General features: G+C 38.4%; 1 protein-coding gene across 14 annotated transcripts in view; it reads left to right on the plus strand.

The window, feature by feature from the left end:
* DOCK3 (dedicator of cytokinesis 3) overlaps positions 1 to 14811 on the plus strand; it is a 221679-nt gene that overhangs the window by 194734 nt on the left and 12134 nt on the right. For 10 of the 14 annotated variants that reach the window (XR_012661094.1, XM_075096446.1, XM_075096433.1 and 7 more), the window contains 10 exons: positions 3277 to 3418; positions 4613 to 4779; positions 5308 to 5394; positions 5884 to 6063; positions 7067 to 7150; positions 8146 to 8262; positions 9344 to 9465; positions 11055 to 11190; positions 11768 to 11849; positions 13851 to 14003. Coding sequence is in view for 13 of the 14 variants with exons in the window: in XM_075096446.1 (XP_074952547.1) it covers positions 3277 to 3418; positions 4613 to 4779; positions 5308 to 5394; positions 5884 to 6063; positions 7067 to 7150; positions 8146 to 8262; positions 9344 to 9465; positions 11055 to 11190; positions 11768 to 11849; positions 13851 to 14003 (1270 nt within the window). In the remaining variant the exon portion in view is untranslated. The remainder of the gene's footprint in view (positions 1 to 3276; positions 3419 to 4612; positions 4780 to 5307; positions 5395 to 5883; positions 6064 to 7066; positions 7151 to 8145; positions 8263 to 9343; positions 9466 to 11054; positions 11191 to 11767; positions 11850 to 13850; positions 14004 to 14811) is intronic. The other 4 variants (XM_075096441.1, XM_075096445.1, XM_075096442.1 and 1 more) reach the window with 2 other exon arrangements.

Here is a 14811-nt window from a genome sequence, read left to right on the forward strand (position 1 = left end):
GAAATTTGACTTGTGCCTGTGTGTACTTTTGACAATCTGCAGATGCAGTACAAATTGCCTCTATATTAAGCAAAATGCTGTATTGCAGCAATATTGGGTCATTAACTAATTTTCATCATCCCAAATTATCACGCTTTAGAAAGTCTCACATGACAGAATTATTCTAATACCAGACTGCTGATTCTCTTATGCTATCTGCGAGTGAAAATTTCCTCTCTCTTCAACAAAAAGCCTAACAGCTTCTCTGGACACATCCTTGCTTTGAGCTTATTGTCTGTTGGTGTGTACAGGATCAGCTATGTCTGCAATCCATTTTAAAAGTGAAATTATCTTCTTTTCCTAATGAAGAATCAAATTTAAAATGGCTATTGGTTCATACGACGTCTTGTTGCTAGTTCAGAGCAAGAAAGGAATATAATCTGACAACTGCTGTAAGAGCTGTCTGAAAATTGATGGTAGATGCCATCCAGCTTGACAGGACAAGCTAACTTGAAGCATGCTTTCAAGGACTGGAGGTGCATGTTTTGTGTTCTCTTTAAAGAAATGGTTTGACAAGAGATGGCACCACTTTTGAGTTATACAGGAGGAAGCTACAAAAAGCCAAACTGTACCATTTTGAAAATTGCACTTAAAGTCCCTCTGATTACTAAGTTTTGTTGTTTTTTTTAACTAGGATTTAAACATTGGTGTTTAATTACACTCTTTTAATGCAAACATGGGCAGGGGAAGTAAAGGCAAGTTGGAATTAATCAGTGTGAAAACACCAGTGGATAAAGGGTGGCTTCACGTTATTCAAAGGTGAAGTTGAACAGTGCCATAATGTAGCAGCCTGAATCAGTGTGTAGAACACACCTGCAGAGGAATCTGAGGAAATGACAAGTGTTGCATCGTGAAGTAGCTACGCTTTCATGAAGATCTCCAGAGAAAACTGACAATTTATTTTTTATATCTAACAACAGATGTTTCAGAAAATGAATGACAACAAAGCCATTGTGGCACATAAACTTCCTACATTTGAAGTGCTATCAGTGAATCTAGCTTATCCTATTGTATTACAGAACCTACAGTTTTATCTTGGATCCTGCATGGCCTATGTGTTTAACGCTGCACGAGTTTTCAGTGCACAGCACTTGCTCTTTGTGAAACGGTGTAACAATATGGATATTTGGCTGGAGACATTAACAGTGAACATGAGCGTACATAATTATAATCTTTGTTAATTCTGCAATTATATTTAGTAGCAGTACTTCTGATAGCAGATTACTAATGTAGCAATCTCATTAAAAGTCATCCTTCTCCTTTCTCTCTCTAATGATCCATACAGCATACACATTGTGAAGCACAGACTAAGCCCATTAGCAATCACATCAGCATGGATCACACTGTAAAGAGATTGGAAGCAGCTATTCTAGAGAAGAAAAAGATTTACATGGATTAAATGTTTCGAATAGATATGGGAGTGATTTAAAGTGATCAAATAATTCCATACCCTTTTCTCATTTATTTTTCTATTGCTATATAGCTTAAGACAGAAAATAACCTCTTCTTTCTACATTTTTGGTTTTGAAGACCCTTTGTCCGGAAAAGTCATTGTTCATGTTTCTATGAATTCTGCATCTATTTCTAGCCTTCCTGCATAAGTAGACTAAAACTGTCCCCGTCTTCCATTTACCAGAGGTTCAAGTAAGGACTGATAAGCCACATTGTGAAATCTTGTGTTGGTATCTGTCTGAAAAGTCTATTAAATTTAGCTTTGAGGTGTTTTCAGGGCATTATTTTTAGAATCACAGTAACTTTGTTTATAATCACAGTTTTCTGGATTGCTGCAATCAAAAGCTAAAATAGACAGTACAGTTAGTGTCATGAAGAGATTCACCTTCAAACATGGACTCACTGCAAATTTAATAGTAGCTGCGAAGTTTGGGCGTTACAGACTGAACTGTCAAGACTCATCATGCAATTTTTCTCCCAGTTCATTGGTTGCTGTGACTGATACAAAGCGACATATGTCACAGCTGGAACAAAAGAAATGTTTCGTAAAGTTGAAATGAAAAGCCAAAGATAACTACACTCCTTGGCTCTGTTTTATGGTTGGGTTTTGCTGCTTTCTCTTTTGATTTTGCTACAAGATCAAGAACTGCTCAGCCAGAACCCTTTTCCAGAGCAATTAACAAAACACCATTGCATATACTACAGCCTCTAAATGCAAGAAATAGAAGGGGGGAACTGTTCTTGTTGCTGGGGTTCTTTGTTTTATGAAGGTGAAAATCTCCCTGTACTTCTAGTTATTGTTATGAGTGTAAAAGTTAAAACTACCAGAATTAGAGAGATTGCCTGGTTTGGTCTTGCTTCAGGACATTAACACCAATCAAAATTGTGTTTTGTGGTAATAGGGTTAAGACACTGGAATACAATCTTCATGACACTGAGGATTTTAGAAATCCTGTACCTTGCTGTTCAGAATTTGAGATGGCTCAAAAAGGATCCAAGAACTCTGCACAGGTGGTTTAATGCCTCAAGAGGCATATCTAAATGTGAGCTTTCCCTTTATAGCAGAAACAAAATTTTGTTCATCAAGAGGAAAGTGCTTTTAGGGCTGAAGGGGAATTTGTTAAGTGGCCACTGAGAATTCTTGGTAAGGCTTTTCCGTATTACCCCACCATAGACAGGGTAGTTCCCGAGGATGCACTGTTCAACATGATCAGAGGTGGACTGTATGGCTATGACGATACGGCAATGATTAAACAGTGTTTCTTGTGAATAGTTTGTTACAACTTCTCTCTAAGGATAAGTGATAAATCAATAAACTTATATCTCCGTCTATTCTGTGAAATCCTCAGGACTTTTTATCTATCTGGTTTAAACTGTATTTGACATCAGCTTTCCCAGTGCAGAAGAGCCAAGCTGGTGATGTAGTCTTAAGTTTTGGTTGATATGTTGCAGTATAGTCCAATTAAAAAATAGTCCCTTTTCAGTTGTCCGAAAAGAAAAGACAACTGGACTGAATGCTACGTATGTATGGATCAGAGGCATCTTTCTGCTGAGAGATCAGTGGAAGCATCTACTTATTCATCACTTCTTGATTAAATACATCGTACAGAAAGAGGAAAGAATAAAATATATCAGCTGTGTTAAATGCACATTTTACTCTCACATTAGTGTACTGACATTGTCATTTATCTTTGTTTTTCAAGCAGTAAAATTTAAAGTGAGATAAAAGCTGATAGAATTTACCTTACTTTTGAGGAGACTAATTTATGCTTGTCCTTCTTGCAGAACAAAGAATATGTATGTCGGGGCCATGACTATGAGAGGCTGGAAGCCTTCCAGCAGAGGATGCTGAGTGAGTTCCCACAAGCCATTGCAATGCAGCATCCAAACCACCCAGATGACTCTATATTGCAGTGTGATGCCCAGTGTATCCTTCAGTGAAAGGCAAACTATGATTTGTGTTGTTCACATGTTCACATTTATGAACTGTGGTAGAGGACAGAGGAGGAAGGTATTGAAAAGGTCATCAACTCGGATACCTCAGTTCCTAAGAGCTTCAGGTAGAGCTGGGTGTGGACAAAACCATATACGTATCTACAGTAGACATTAACTGGTTCATTGCACATTGTTGAAGAGAACTGTCAATTTTTATTCAGGGAGCAATGCAAGTCATATTTGATGTGTAAGGGAAATAGCTGTCCTTGGTCACATCCATGTTTCAACCTTTACCAACAGCACTGCTGTAATGCACGTTGTGTGTCATGAAAAGTATCTGCGATATCTTCTTTTGGAGAACATTTTGCTGGGAAGAGATACTAATTCCAAGGTGTTATTTTCCATTGTGTTTATTTTTCACATCATTATTATTATTCTTTTGCAGTCTCCCTTTCTTTTAAACTGCTGAACTCTTTTATACGTAAGGCTTTGAATCTTATTCTTCTCATTGGTAATCTGTATTGTGATTGGCCATAAGGACATTGTCAGCATCTCCTGAAATCAGTTGGTGTTTCCCACTCATCTTTCATAGCACATGCTTTTCACTCCTCTTTGCTATAGAACACTGATATTTTCATAGAGGGGTTGTTTGTATGTGTATTTTGGTTGGTTTGTTTATGCTTACAGAGATCTTGTCTGTAACACTGAGGTTAAGCCAGTTTAATTAAACTGGACTGTAAATTGATGAAATTCGGACAACTTTGGTTTGTAGACAACGCTGAAGCATCTACAGCTAAATTTCTCAAAGGTAAATATTAGATATTTAGGTACCTAAATACATCAAGATCTACTAAAATGCCTGCACAAAAAAGGCACCTACCTCTAATTAAAACTAGTAGGAACAGGATGTTTTGCATGCTGTAGATATTCTGGTTGTCTTACTACATACTCTGTGCATCCTCAGCTATCTTCCTCTTTGGTTAATCTGGCTGTGAGGTACTATTAACTCTGTAGACTCTCCTAGTAGTTCTGGTGTAGGGTTCTTCAAGTGATCACTTGCAAAAGAAGCGTGTTGGAAAACAAAAAGGCATGTGACTTTCTGAATTCACCGTCCTGTTTATTTCCACATTAGAGACAGCTTCCCTGTTTGATGTCCCATGGCTTTCTTTGACTACATAATTTACAGATCTACAGATCTATGCAGTGACTCCCATCCCAGACAATATAGATGTGCTGCAAATGGACCGTGTCCCTGATCGAATAAAGAGCTTTTACCGAGTCAACAACATCCGGAAGTTCCGCTATGACAGGCCTTTCCACAAAGGCCCAAAGGACAAGGAGAATGAATTCAAGGTAGAAGTAGCAAATAAGTTTAAGTGTTAATCTCTTCAAGGCAGATACTGTCTTATTATTTTATGCTGATCTAGCCTTTCAAGTAATCCTGAATTGATGGCCAAGGATACTGTAGTAACTCAAATAACAAGTAGCTGTTAACACACCTGACGTGATTAAAGCATTGTCCAGTTTAAAGGTGAGTTATTTTAGTGCCAGGAAAGATGCAATTTGAAGCAAGATGGTTTTTTTTTCTTTGGCTGGCATTTTTTTCTTACTGCCATGTATGTCCACAATGTCTTCTTGGTTCCTGTGAAAGAATTAGTGGTCAACCTTTTCAAAATTAATAGAAATGTTGAATGTGCTTTAGAGCATCCTGAATTCTGGGTTTGTTAGTGACTTTCAGCATGACGTTCTGCAAAGTCCGCCAATGCTCAGGAGCTTAATATATTCTTTTCTGAACTTTACCCCCTTAGCACCTGTAGTAAGAGTACAGATGATGTGATTGTGATTCACTGCATACCTCACATCCTCAATTACTCTTTGCAGAGCTTGTGGATTGAACGTACCACTCTGACCTTGACTCACAGTTTGCCTGGGATCTCTCGCTGGTTTGAAGTAGAGAGAAGAGAACTGGTAACATTCATAGTTCCTGTAATTGTGTTTTGAAATGATGATACTGAGGACATGGGATAGGCAACCTAAAACTCCTTTGGCTGAAATCTTGCCGTTCAAAATGATGAAGTTTACCAATGATTAAGTATGTTCCTTTTCCACCCCTTAGTGTAAATAATTGCTGAATATAACCACAGGAATTATGTGAGGGAACATGACAGTAAAATGGATAGAATGCCAAAAAGATGGAATAATGGCATTGTTGTGTTGTATAATTGCAATAATTGCAATTGCATTGCATTGTCGTCAGTATACAGAAAGATGTTTTCTCAGCTCAGTGACCTGAAATACAGCAATGTTAACAGTAAAGTTTGTTAATCTAGCTAATTTTCTACAAAGTGGTAAAAACTAAGATCACTGAACAATCATAGAATATCATTTCACTACAAGGAAGGTAATAAATCTCAGAAAAGTGTCCATGGAATTAAAGTATATTTTATTGCCTTCGAGGTTGAAGTAAGTCCTTTGGAAAATGCCATTCAAGTGGTTGAGAACAAAAACCAAGAGCTGAGAACACTGATAAGCCAGTACCAGCATAAACAAATGCATGGTAACATTAATCTTCTCAGCATGTGTCTGAATGGAGTGATTGATGCAGCTGTTAATGGGGGAATTGCACGATACCAGGAGGTAAGCCAGGCTCTGCTTCTGATTTTAGTATCAACTTTTTTCAATTTTATTTCCATTTCTCTTTCAAAAAGAGTATCACTTAATAAGGTAGGACATTTCCATGCATGTTATCTAAATATGAGGTTAAAACCCCTACTTCATTATTCTGCATCAGCGTTTGCATAGCCACATATCAACAGGAGGATCCAAAGATGGAATTGGGATGTCACATTGAAGTAGGTACAGGTGACAGTGGGGTTTCTCAAGAATGAAACTTGGCTTACCTGGAAGTCCTGACTTGGCAGGTAAAAGAGTGAAACAGCCTGGGTGCTTTTTTTATACTGCTTACATTATAAATCCATTTTGGAATAGAGGCAGTGGGACTCGTAGTAATTGAGACTGATTGGGCCTGTAATCAGGAAAAGCTACTAATTCATGCTACTCAATCATTTTCTTTGCTAGCCTAATTTCAGACTCACCGAACCCTAAAATGATGGTATATGCAGTATGTTATCTGGCATAATCTTTGGCATGCTGTTACTTAAACTCTGCATTCCAAAACGTTAAGTCTAGAGTGAAGTCTAGGGTGAAATCCTGAAAAATGGCAGCAGTGGTCCAGGGGCATGGGACATGTCTTCCCCACAGAGCCATGAAGAGAACGCTCTGCATGCTTTACATTAGTTACCACTTTATTCACGTAATTCCTTTAATTTTAGGCAGTTATGTGAATGAAACTATATAAAATACAAATAACTGGATGATACAAGGCTTAGTGGTATTGCTCATCACTGTCACATGGGGAGACTTGGTCAGATTCATGATTCAGCAGAATCATCAAGGTTGCTAGAACTGTCCTGTAGCTTTACCTGGATCCCAGAGTGCTAAAAGCAATAAAATTCAGCTGCTACTGTTAGCTTAATATAGTTTTCCTAAGATTTTTGGACTTTATGCTCTTATCCTTTGACAGCAAGTTACGATGCAATGTCTTCCAGTAAGCAGGCAGCTTTTTTCTTTTTTCCTACAGGCCTTTTTTGATAAAGACTATATCACAAAGCACCCTGGAGATGCAGAAAAGATCACACAGCTCAAGGAACTCATGCAGGAACAGGTACTGTTTTTCCAATGCAAAAGAACGTTCCTGCAGTGTCTGGATTCATCAGCAGTCAGTCTAAACATGTCAGATCGAACTGATTCATTCAGAAGCAAAGAATTTTGGTACAGAAGATCTAAAGTACATTTAAACAAAAAAGAGGGGGAGATGGCCAATGAGTTTATGAACAAGCCATTCACCTTATGGGACATGAGCTGATGCTCAGCTAAAAGTACATTAATTTTGTTGTCTCCATTTATTATCCAGTAGACATCTTGCCACATTTCAAGACTGCCTTTCATTTCTTCAACAAATCACCTAACTACATTTCAGATTTCCCATCTGTAAAATAAAGATAATCCTTATCTCCCTTCAATCCTCAAGAGAATGTCTGAAGATGCATTAGTTATTGTTTGTACAGACTTAGGATCATGTAGGGAATTATATACGTCTTAAGCCTGCTAGCATTACTATTTTCTTTCATCTGAGAGCTTATATAATCTCATTCAATCACCAATATTATATGTCTGACCTTTGAAAAAATGGCCTGTAAAAATAAATAATGAGCAACAGAAAGTGGCTATGCTTGCCACACTGCCACTGTTCAGCTCAATTATCAGAAACTCCTTTTAGAAATCTCTGTTGGCAACTTTGACCTCTTCTCTGACACTGGGTGGAAGGAATTTTCTTTGTCACAACGAATTATCTGTGTGAGGATGTAATGCTGTTCACTCTAGAGAGAGAATCAATATGGTAATTTTTTACAGTTATCTCTTAATAAAAGTAATCCAACCTGACATAAATGTACTTGTCTCACACTTAAAGTAGTTGTTGAAGTAATGTGAACTTGCCAGGTCTCCTAGGCTTGCTTAATTATCAGCAGTCTTGTAAATGAACAGTGGCATATTTTACACTACTTTCTTGCACAGTGACAGAACTGCAGGACAGGCTTCTACGCTATCTCTTAGACACAATTTATCTGGGTTTGTGATGTTATGTTTTCTTTTTAACAGGTACATGTCTTAGGAGTGGGTCTGGCAGTCCATGAGAAATTTGTACACCCAGAAATGCGTCCCCTGCATAAGAAACTGATAGACCAGTTCCAGATGATGCGATCCAGTCTGTACCATGTAAGCTGACAGTCATTTTTCCCACTTTGAATCATTCAGAGTTACGATTAAACTTGTACCAGTTGCAGTAAGGTTCATGAAAGGACTGGGCTGATACAGCACTGATTGAACCTACTGGATTGCCAAATCATCAAAAGAATTATTGACTTTTGTGCAAGAAGGAAGTCCTGGAAGGTCTGTTAACTTAGCCTGTAATTTAAACTAGGATTTTTGATATTTGTATGTTCTTTGTTGTATCACAAAACAATTGTAAAGCTTAACTTTCAGTTACTGTCTTACATAGTAGAAGATTATGTAAAACAGAGGAAGAAAGATTAACAGAAAGTGTTAGATGTTGAGCTCTTCAAAAGAACCGCCATAATTTGGAGGAGCCTGACATGGATTAGGCCCTCCAGAAATTTTTTTATATAGGCAGTGACAGAAATTCCTGTTGGCTACCAGGTGGGTAGGTGGTCAGAAATTTGTAGTGCATTCTCTTGCTGGTATAGTGAAATCTTTATGGATACCTAGACACTATCTTGAACATTATAACAACCAAACTAAAGGATATATTTCTATAATGTAAAAGTATTATTTGAAATATGTGTGTTAGCGCTTTACTTTCCAACTGGAGTACATATTTTCTAAGGCAGCTTCTAACTTGAAGGCTTTTTCCTCCACTCTTAACAGCAAGGATGGCCAGAAACAACAGCACCAGAATTTTAAAATATGGCCTTTCTGTTTCAAAGCAGATGAGATCTGTATGGGTCGCAGTTGCTAGTTTGAGTTCACTGTCTTTCCTGAGAGTTTGGACAAGATCTGTATTTTTGAGTCCACATTTCTTTTTTGAAAAATACAGGTGGCTGTAATTTGGGCCACACTATGCCTCTATTTTCCTCCCAAATTCCTGAAATAGTGGCTAGAAAGTGTTATTGGAAATAAACAGAGAATAAGGTTGTAAAGCACTGAAGCTGTTTATCCTGTGGAGACAAAGGATAACTGATAGTAAGGGTAGAGAATGTGGCAACAGATCAGGATTTTCCTGAGAAGAAAACCTGTAATTTTCCATTACCAACTTAGCTAAAGCATGTTTCCTTTGCAGGAGTTACCTGGTTTGGATAAGCTGAGTCCAGCCTGTTCAGGCACTAGTACACCACGCAGCAATGTTCTGGTTTCACATGGACCTATGAGCCCAGAGAGTATAAAGCTGGTGCATCGACACAGGTACCCTGTTTTTTCCTTCTGAAATATCTAGGATCATTAAGATTCAAGGATCTAAGAAGTGGTTAACAAGTACTGCAGGAGGAGCAGGATGAGTTTTGCAGAAGTGTCTTTTGTCTTTATTTAGTGCTAATTATTAAAGTTTGATCAAGGATTGGAATCAAGAAGTTGAGAAACCCAATTTGCAGCAAATGCTGAACACCTCCAGGTGTTACTCCATCACTTTACTTACTGTAGAGGCAGAAACACACATCTGTCACTCAGATCTCCAGATTCAATCTGACTTCAGAGGTTCCAAATTCTCCTACTTCTGTTATGCAAACAGCAAATAAATGGGTCCTTATCTACCATAAAAGGAAAGTTTTATTGCTTGTTTAACCCAACTCAGTATGTACCCATTTTTAAGGATCAAAAAATGTTCATATCATTGGTTTTTTTATAATTCTGATCAAATCAGAACCCAAATATAAGAAAGGCTGACAAGGTGTTTTGATCAGAATACCAAAAAATGGCTCAGCCTTCACAGAAACATCTGAAAATGTGGACGCTTATTCAAACCGAATACCCATCTATAAAAACTGAGACAATGATTGGGGATAAAATTGGGATTTTTAGGGCAAAACAGTGGTTTTCTATCCAGCCAAAATTGCTTATTTGAAAATGTATGTATACATGCCAGTATGAAAAACAGTGACAGTCACTGAAGTGATGAAATTGTAATTGTTCTTCCATGTTTATTTCTCTTGGTGGGTACACATAGCTTAGCTACTTTTAAAGGCTGGTATGAAAAGCTGCAGAAACTTGGTCTACTATTTAGTACATGAATCTAGGATGGTGACATTCTTTTTACTATTAAAATTGAGTAGCTCTTATACTACTTTAGTGGTTTGGCAGTTGACAATTGGTGTCTGGGTGATAAATTTTTTTCCTCAAAATTCCTCACTTTGTAAAGCCTTTTTTAGTTCTTAGGACAAGCTAAGGAGATTCTATAGTGTACAAAATATATATTTGTGTATGTGAGTCAGAGTGACAAGGAAAAAAATAATTTCATGAGTGAGATCAGGTGCAAGCCTGCACACCAGCTGGGCTGTATTATTTACTGTCAGCTACAAAGTTGCCTTCAACTGTAATGCTGAGGTCCAAAAGATACAGTAAGGAAAACTCTATTTTGACCTGTGTGTCTTGTGCTTGGCTTCCTTTAGAATGGTTTTTTTTGTTGTTTAAGCTGCGCAGACCATGGTACTTCAGCATTAAAAATGAGAGTGGTTTCAGGGTGTTCTGGTATAAACAAAACAAATATGCATCCAGTGACCTAACATGATGTTAACCTGGCTTTGGAATCTGAAATTCTACATCTTACATACTATGTTGCCTTACATGTAGCTTTATTGTCATTTCTTTCATATTTACTCACGTTTATGGATTTGCTTAAGATTATTCAGCCTGATTTTTCAGAAGTGTTTGACAACTAGAGGTGACCTAACGCAGTAGGTAACTGCAGGTACTTCTAGCTTGGAAAAAATCAGGCTTCACAAATTAGAACACAGGTTCAAAAAATGATGATGCCCTTGTTCTGTCTGTTTTTATTCCAGCCCACTGAACTTGCTTGGTTCAGTCCGACACTCATCATCCTCTCTGTCATCGCACACCTCCAGCGAAACAGGAAACCTGGTTATCCTAACAGACAGTTCTGTGGGGGAGACTGCTGAGGATATGTACCACATGCAGGTACAGCTCCAGCACAGCCAGGAGCGGTTGTTAGAGACAGCACTGAACGTGCTCTGGAGGGTTACACTTAGGAGAAGTACACTGTATCTATCTATGCACATGCTTGGATCTGTCCTGTGATATTTTTCTCAAAGAACTGAATAGGTAGAATCTAGCATTGGTCAAGAAACATGACGAGAGTATTTCAGCTAAGTTTACTTTGGGAAGAAATCTTCTGTATTTGTACAAGTGAAAGGTGCTCCTGTGGTCCAAGATCATATTATTGCTTTCAAAAAGTGAGATTTTAGTCAGCATGTTATTTATATGACCTGTTCAACATATGCAGTTAGTTTTGCTCTTGGTTTGTGAGAGGGTGAAATAAGTCCCCCAGTCTGAGTGCAGGTTTATAGTGGCCTGCACTGAAACTATTTCCTAGAGAGAGGCTGCACTTAGGTGATCTGAGACAGGTAAGTATCTAATGCACTGATCCGCTCAGTTCTCTCTTGATGAGTTCTCTGCCTCCTGCAGCTTGTTTACCCTAACTCCAGGTACGAAGGCTCAGTCAGTCACCAGCGTCTCTGTTTTATCCTCGTCCCAGGCTAGCCCTTCCACCTCAAGCCTGAGCTCTACTCACTCAGCACCGTCCCAGATGATAAACTCCGCCCCTTCCAGTGCTCGAGGTAAGAATGGATGGACCCAAATGAAGGGTTAACTGGACCTGCAGGTCTCCCCTAAACCTGGCAACATTGTTGGCTTATTGGTGAGAGACCACCTACACTGAAATATACCACTGTTTCTCTTTTGGAGCTGTAAATGCCTCTTCAAAAATCATTCCTTAAAAAATGTTTTTCTTCTCCAGAAATGCATTTAATAATTCTTTTTTTCAGCAGCATTTGGAATGTATCTCTAATACATGCTGGTTTCAGGCAGTTGAACTTCATAATGATTTCCATCATTCTGCCACAAAATTGTCACGGGCAGCACAGAGGAAAACAAGAATAGTCTTTGGTGCAGTACTTGAAAGAGACAAATCATGAAGACAAAGGCAACAAAATAATTTTACATGTTTAATGAAATTATGGCACAAAGAACTTGAGGCAGTTTGGCAGAAATCTATGTATACAAGCTTTTGTATACATATGTATACAATGAATGTTGAAAGATGTGAATTTTAAGTACTGGAGTTAAAGAGGGCTTCCCTGCTGGGAAATTGTTGAAGAAAGGAAAAATGTAAAAACAAACTCTAGAGGTACTCATATTGCCTTTGCTGTTACAGTAGCTCATCTTGATACTGTCAATCATTTTCTTCCCAAGCCTCAGAGCTGAAGCAAAACCACTCTGCAATCTCCTGACTTCGGTAACTTCTGTTCAAGTTTTTTTTCCCCTCTCAGTTTGGATTCTCAGTTGCAGGTTCACAATTTCTACACCTCTTTTCACAGGTGTCTGAAGAAGGTATCCAGGATGTAGTTAGAGACACTAATATTTAAATCTTACCCCGTTTTCCCGTACAGGGGAACTGTATGTCTCCATATGGACAGAGAATACAGAGAAGGGCCCTTTCTCTTGGGCTAGCTTGGGGATTTTTTGCTCAATCTTGCAGTAAAATCTTAATTGACCAGCTGTTGTTGGTTGTTGTTGTTTACAGAGATGCACAGATGCACCAAAATTATTTAACTGAGGTATCAGATGGAGTAGGAAGGTGAGAAATGGACATGTTCAAATAAAGGCAAATAGTTTCACTAATTACCAAGGGCTGGAAGGCAAATAATGACAGTTCAAATAGTAAGGTAACCAGATGAAACTGGCATAACAGGAAAGGGAAGATGGAACTGAGTACAGGGCTATCATGTCAGGAAGATGTCCTTGAATGGATGTGCCTCAGCTGGCATGTGAGCTCTGAATCTTTTGGGGGATCTGAGGGGGTTTGGTACTCATAGTGTTTCAGGCTATCTTCCACTTTTAAAAGTCCAGTCCTCAGAGGCTGTGCCAGCCTTTCTGAGCTTGATGACTTCACAGCATCACCAACTTCCCTTTTTACTGTATTCTTTGCTGTTGCTTAGAAACCAAAGTGATGAATGCTATGAAGGATATGGTGCTGATGGATGAGCCAACAGCACCTCCCAGAGATGAGAACCAGCCAGTGTAAATGACCACAAATGAGAGAACAAAAAGAGAAGTAGTGATTTTGAAAAATACTTCAGTATATATATATATATTTTATTCTTCACTCTTACTAACATGTTGTGATAGCCTACGATACAACATTTCTTCTCTGCAAGTTTTGTTCACTTTTAAGTTAGGTGAGCACAGCATTCAGACATTACCCACAGATTATGGGATTTCACTTCTAGTAAAGTCCCAGATGCTCTCTGTGTTTCACAGTGTGCAAGTCACTATTCCTGTTATTACTATACTGTTGTCTGGAATGGAGTTGTTCGTAACAAGAAAAAGCCCTTACGCTTAAATTCCACTGTGGTAATACAGCTTTGTTTTTCTCCTTGGTGATTTTTCCTTTTGTTTTGTTTTTTAATTGGGTGAATTTGCTGCTTGTGAAAATGAGAGACCAGTATCACTGGCTGGAGCAAGGTACTTCACAAACATTACACGTGCAGCTCTGCCAATGCACCTCTATCCTTTTTTTTTCCTTTTTTTTTTATTTATTTATATTCTTTTTAATTTAGTGCTGGTGAAAGGTGCTGGATTGACAACCCTGGAGGCTGAAGCCCTCTATTTATCCACAGAACAGATACAGCATGGGCGGCAGCCGTGCAAGCTTTCCCACGCTGCCCCTACCAATGTGCCTCATCTCTGTCCTGGAGGGGCCACCTCTAGAGGTGAGAGGATAGTTCAGTCACCATGACCCATCCAATCCTTGGCCTTTCTGCTGAGACTGCCAACAAAGCTACAATAGTCACAATGCTGCAGTTAACCACTTTTCAGATGGGAAGTATACAAAGGCCAACAATTCATTTTGGACAGGCCACCTAAATTTAGCAACTTAGCATCTTTGTAACCTGTGGCTTTAACTTGAGCGTGGTTATCTAGGATTTCCAGGTTTTCATCAGATGTTTAAATGCTTCTCTCATTGATTCAAACATTAACGTACAGGTGATAAACCACTGTCCCATTATCCAAATATTTATACCATCTTCTCTGTGTAACTGCAGAGTCCTTTCTGGAGCTCAGCTACTGGCACTGTTCTGAGGAGACGGGTATCTTTATAATATAGATCAGTTCCATAGATGACCAAAGGACCATGGTCATTTGTATTAAGAATCCAGCAGGAATTTAAATCGTACTTCCAGTTCTCCACTTCCAAAAAATGACCCTTTCACTGATGTTTAAAACAGCAACACAAGCAAATTATTTGGCTTGTCCAAAGGAAATAATAAAGGCATTAATCCAAAATGTTTTTAAAGGATAGTTATCAAGACAGTAGATTAACAATTTGATCCCATCACTGAACAGCAGATTAAAGCAGCAAACCTTACACTAGTTATAACAGACACAAGTTAGAGCAACGTCTTAAATAGAATTGTAATCAGAATACAGTAAGAATTTTCTGATTCTGTGCTAATGATAAAGACATTACTAGTTACTCTGTTTTTCACATTAACAAGTACGTACCTTTCAGTTTTCACC

The sequence above is a fragment of the Phalacrocorax aristotelis genome, chromosome 6, assembly GCF_949628215.1.
Source record: "Phalacrocorax aristotelis chromosome 6, bGulAri2.1, whole genome shotgun sequence".
NCBI lineage: Eukaryota > Metazoa > Chordata > Aves > Suliformes > Phalacrocoracidae > Phalacrocorax > Phalacrocorax aristotelis.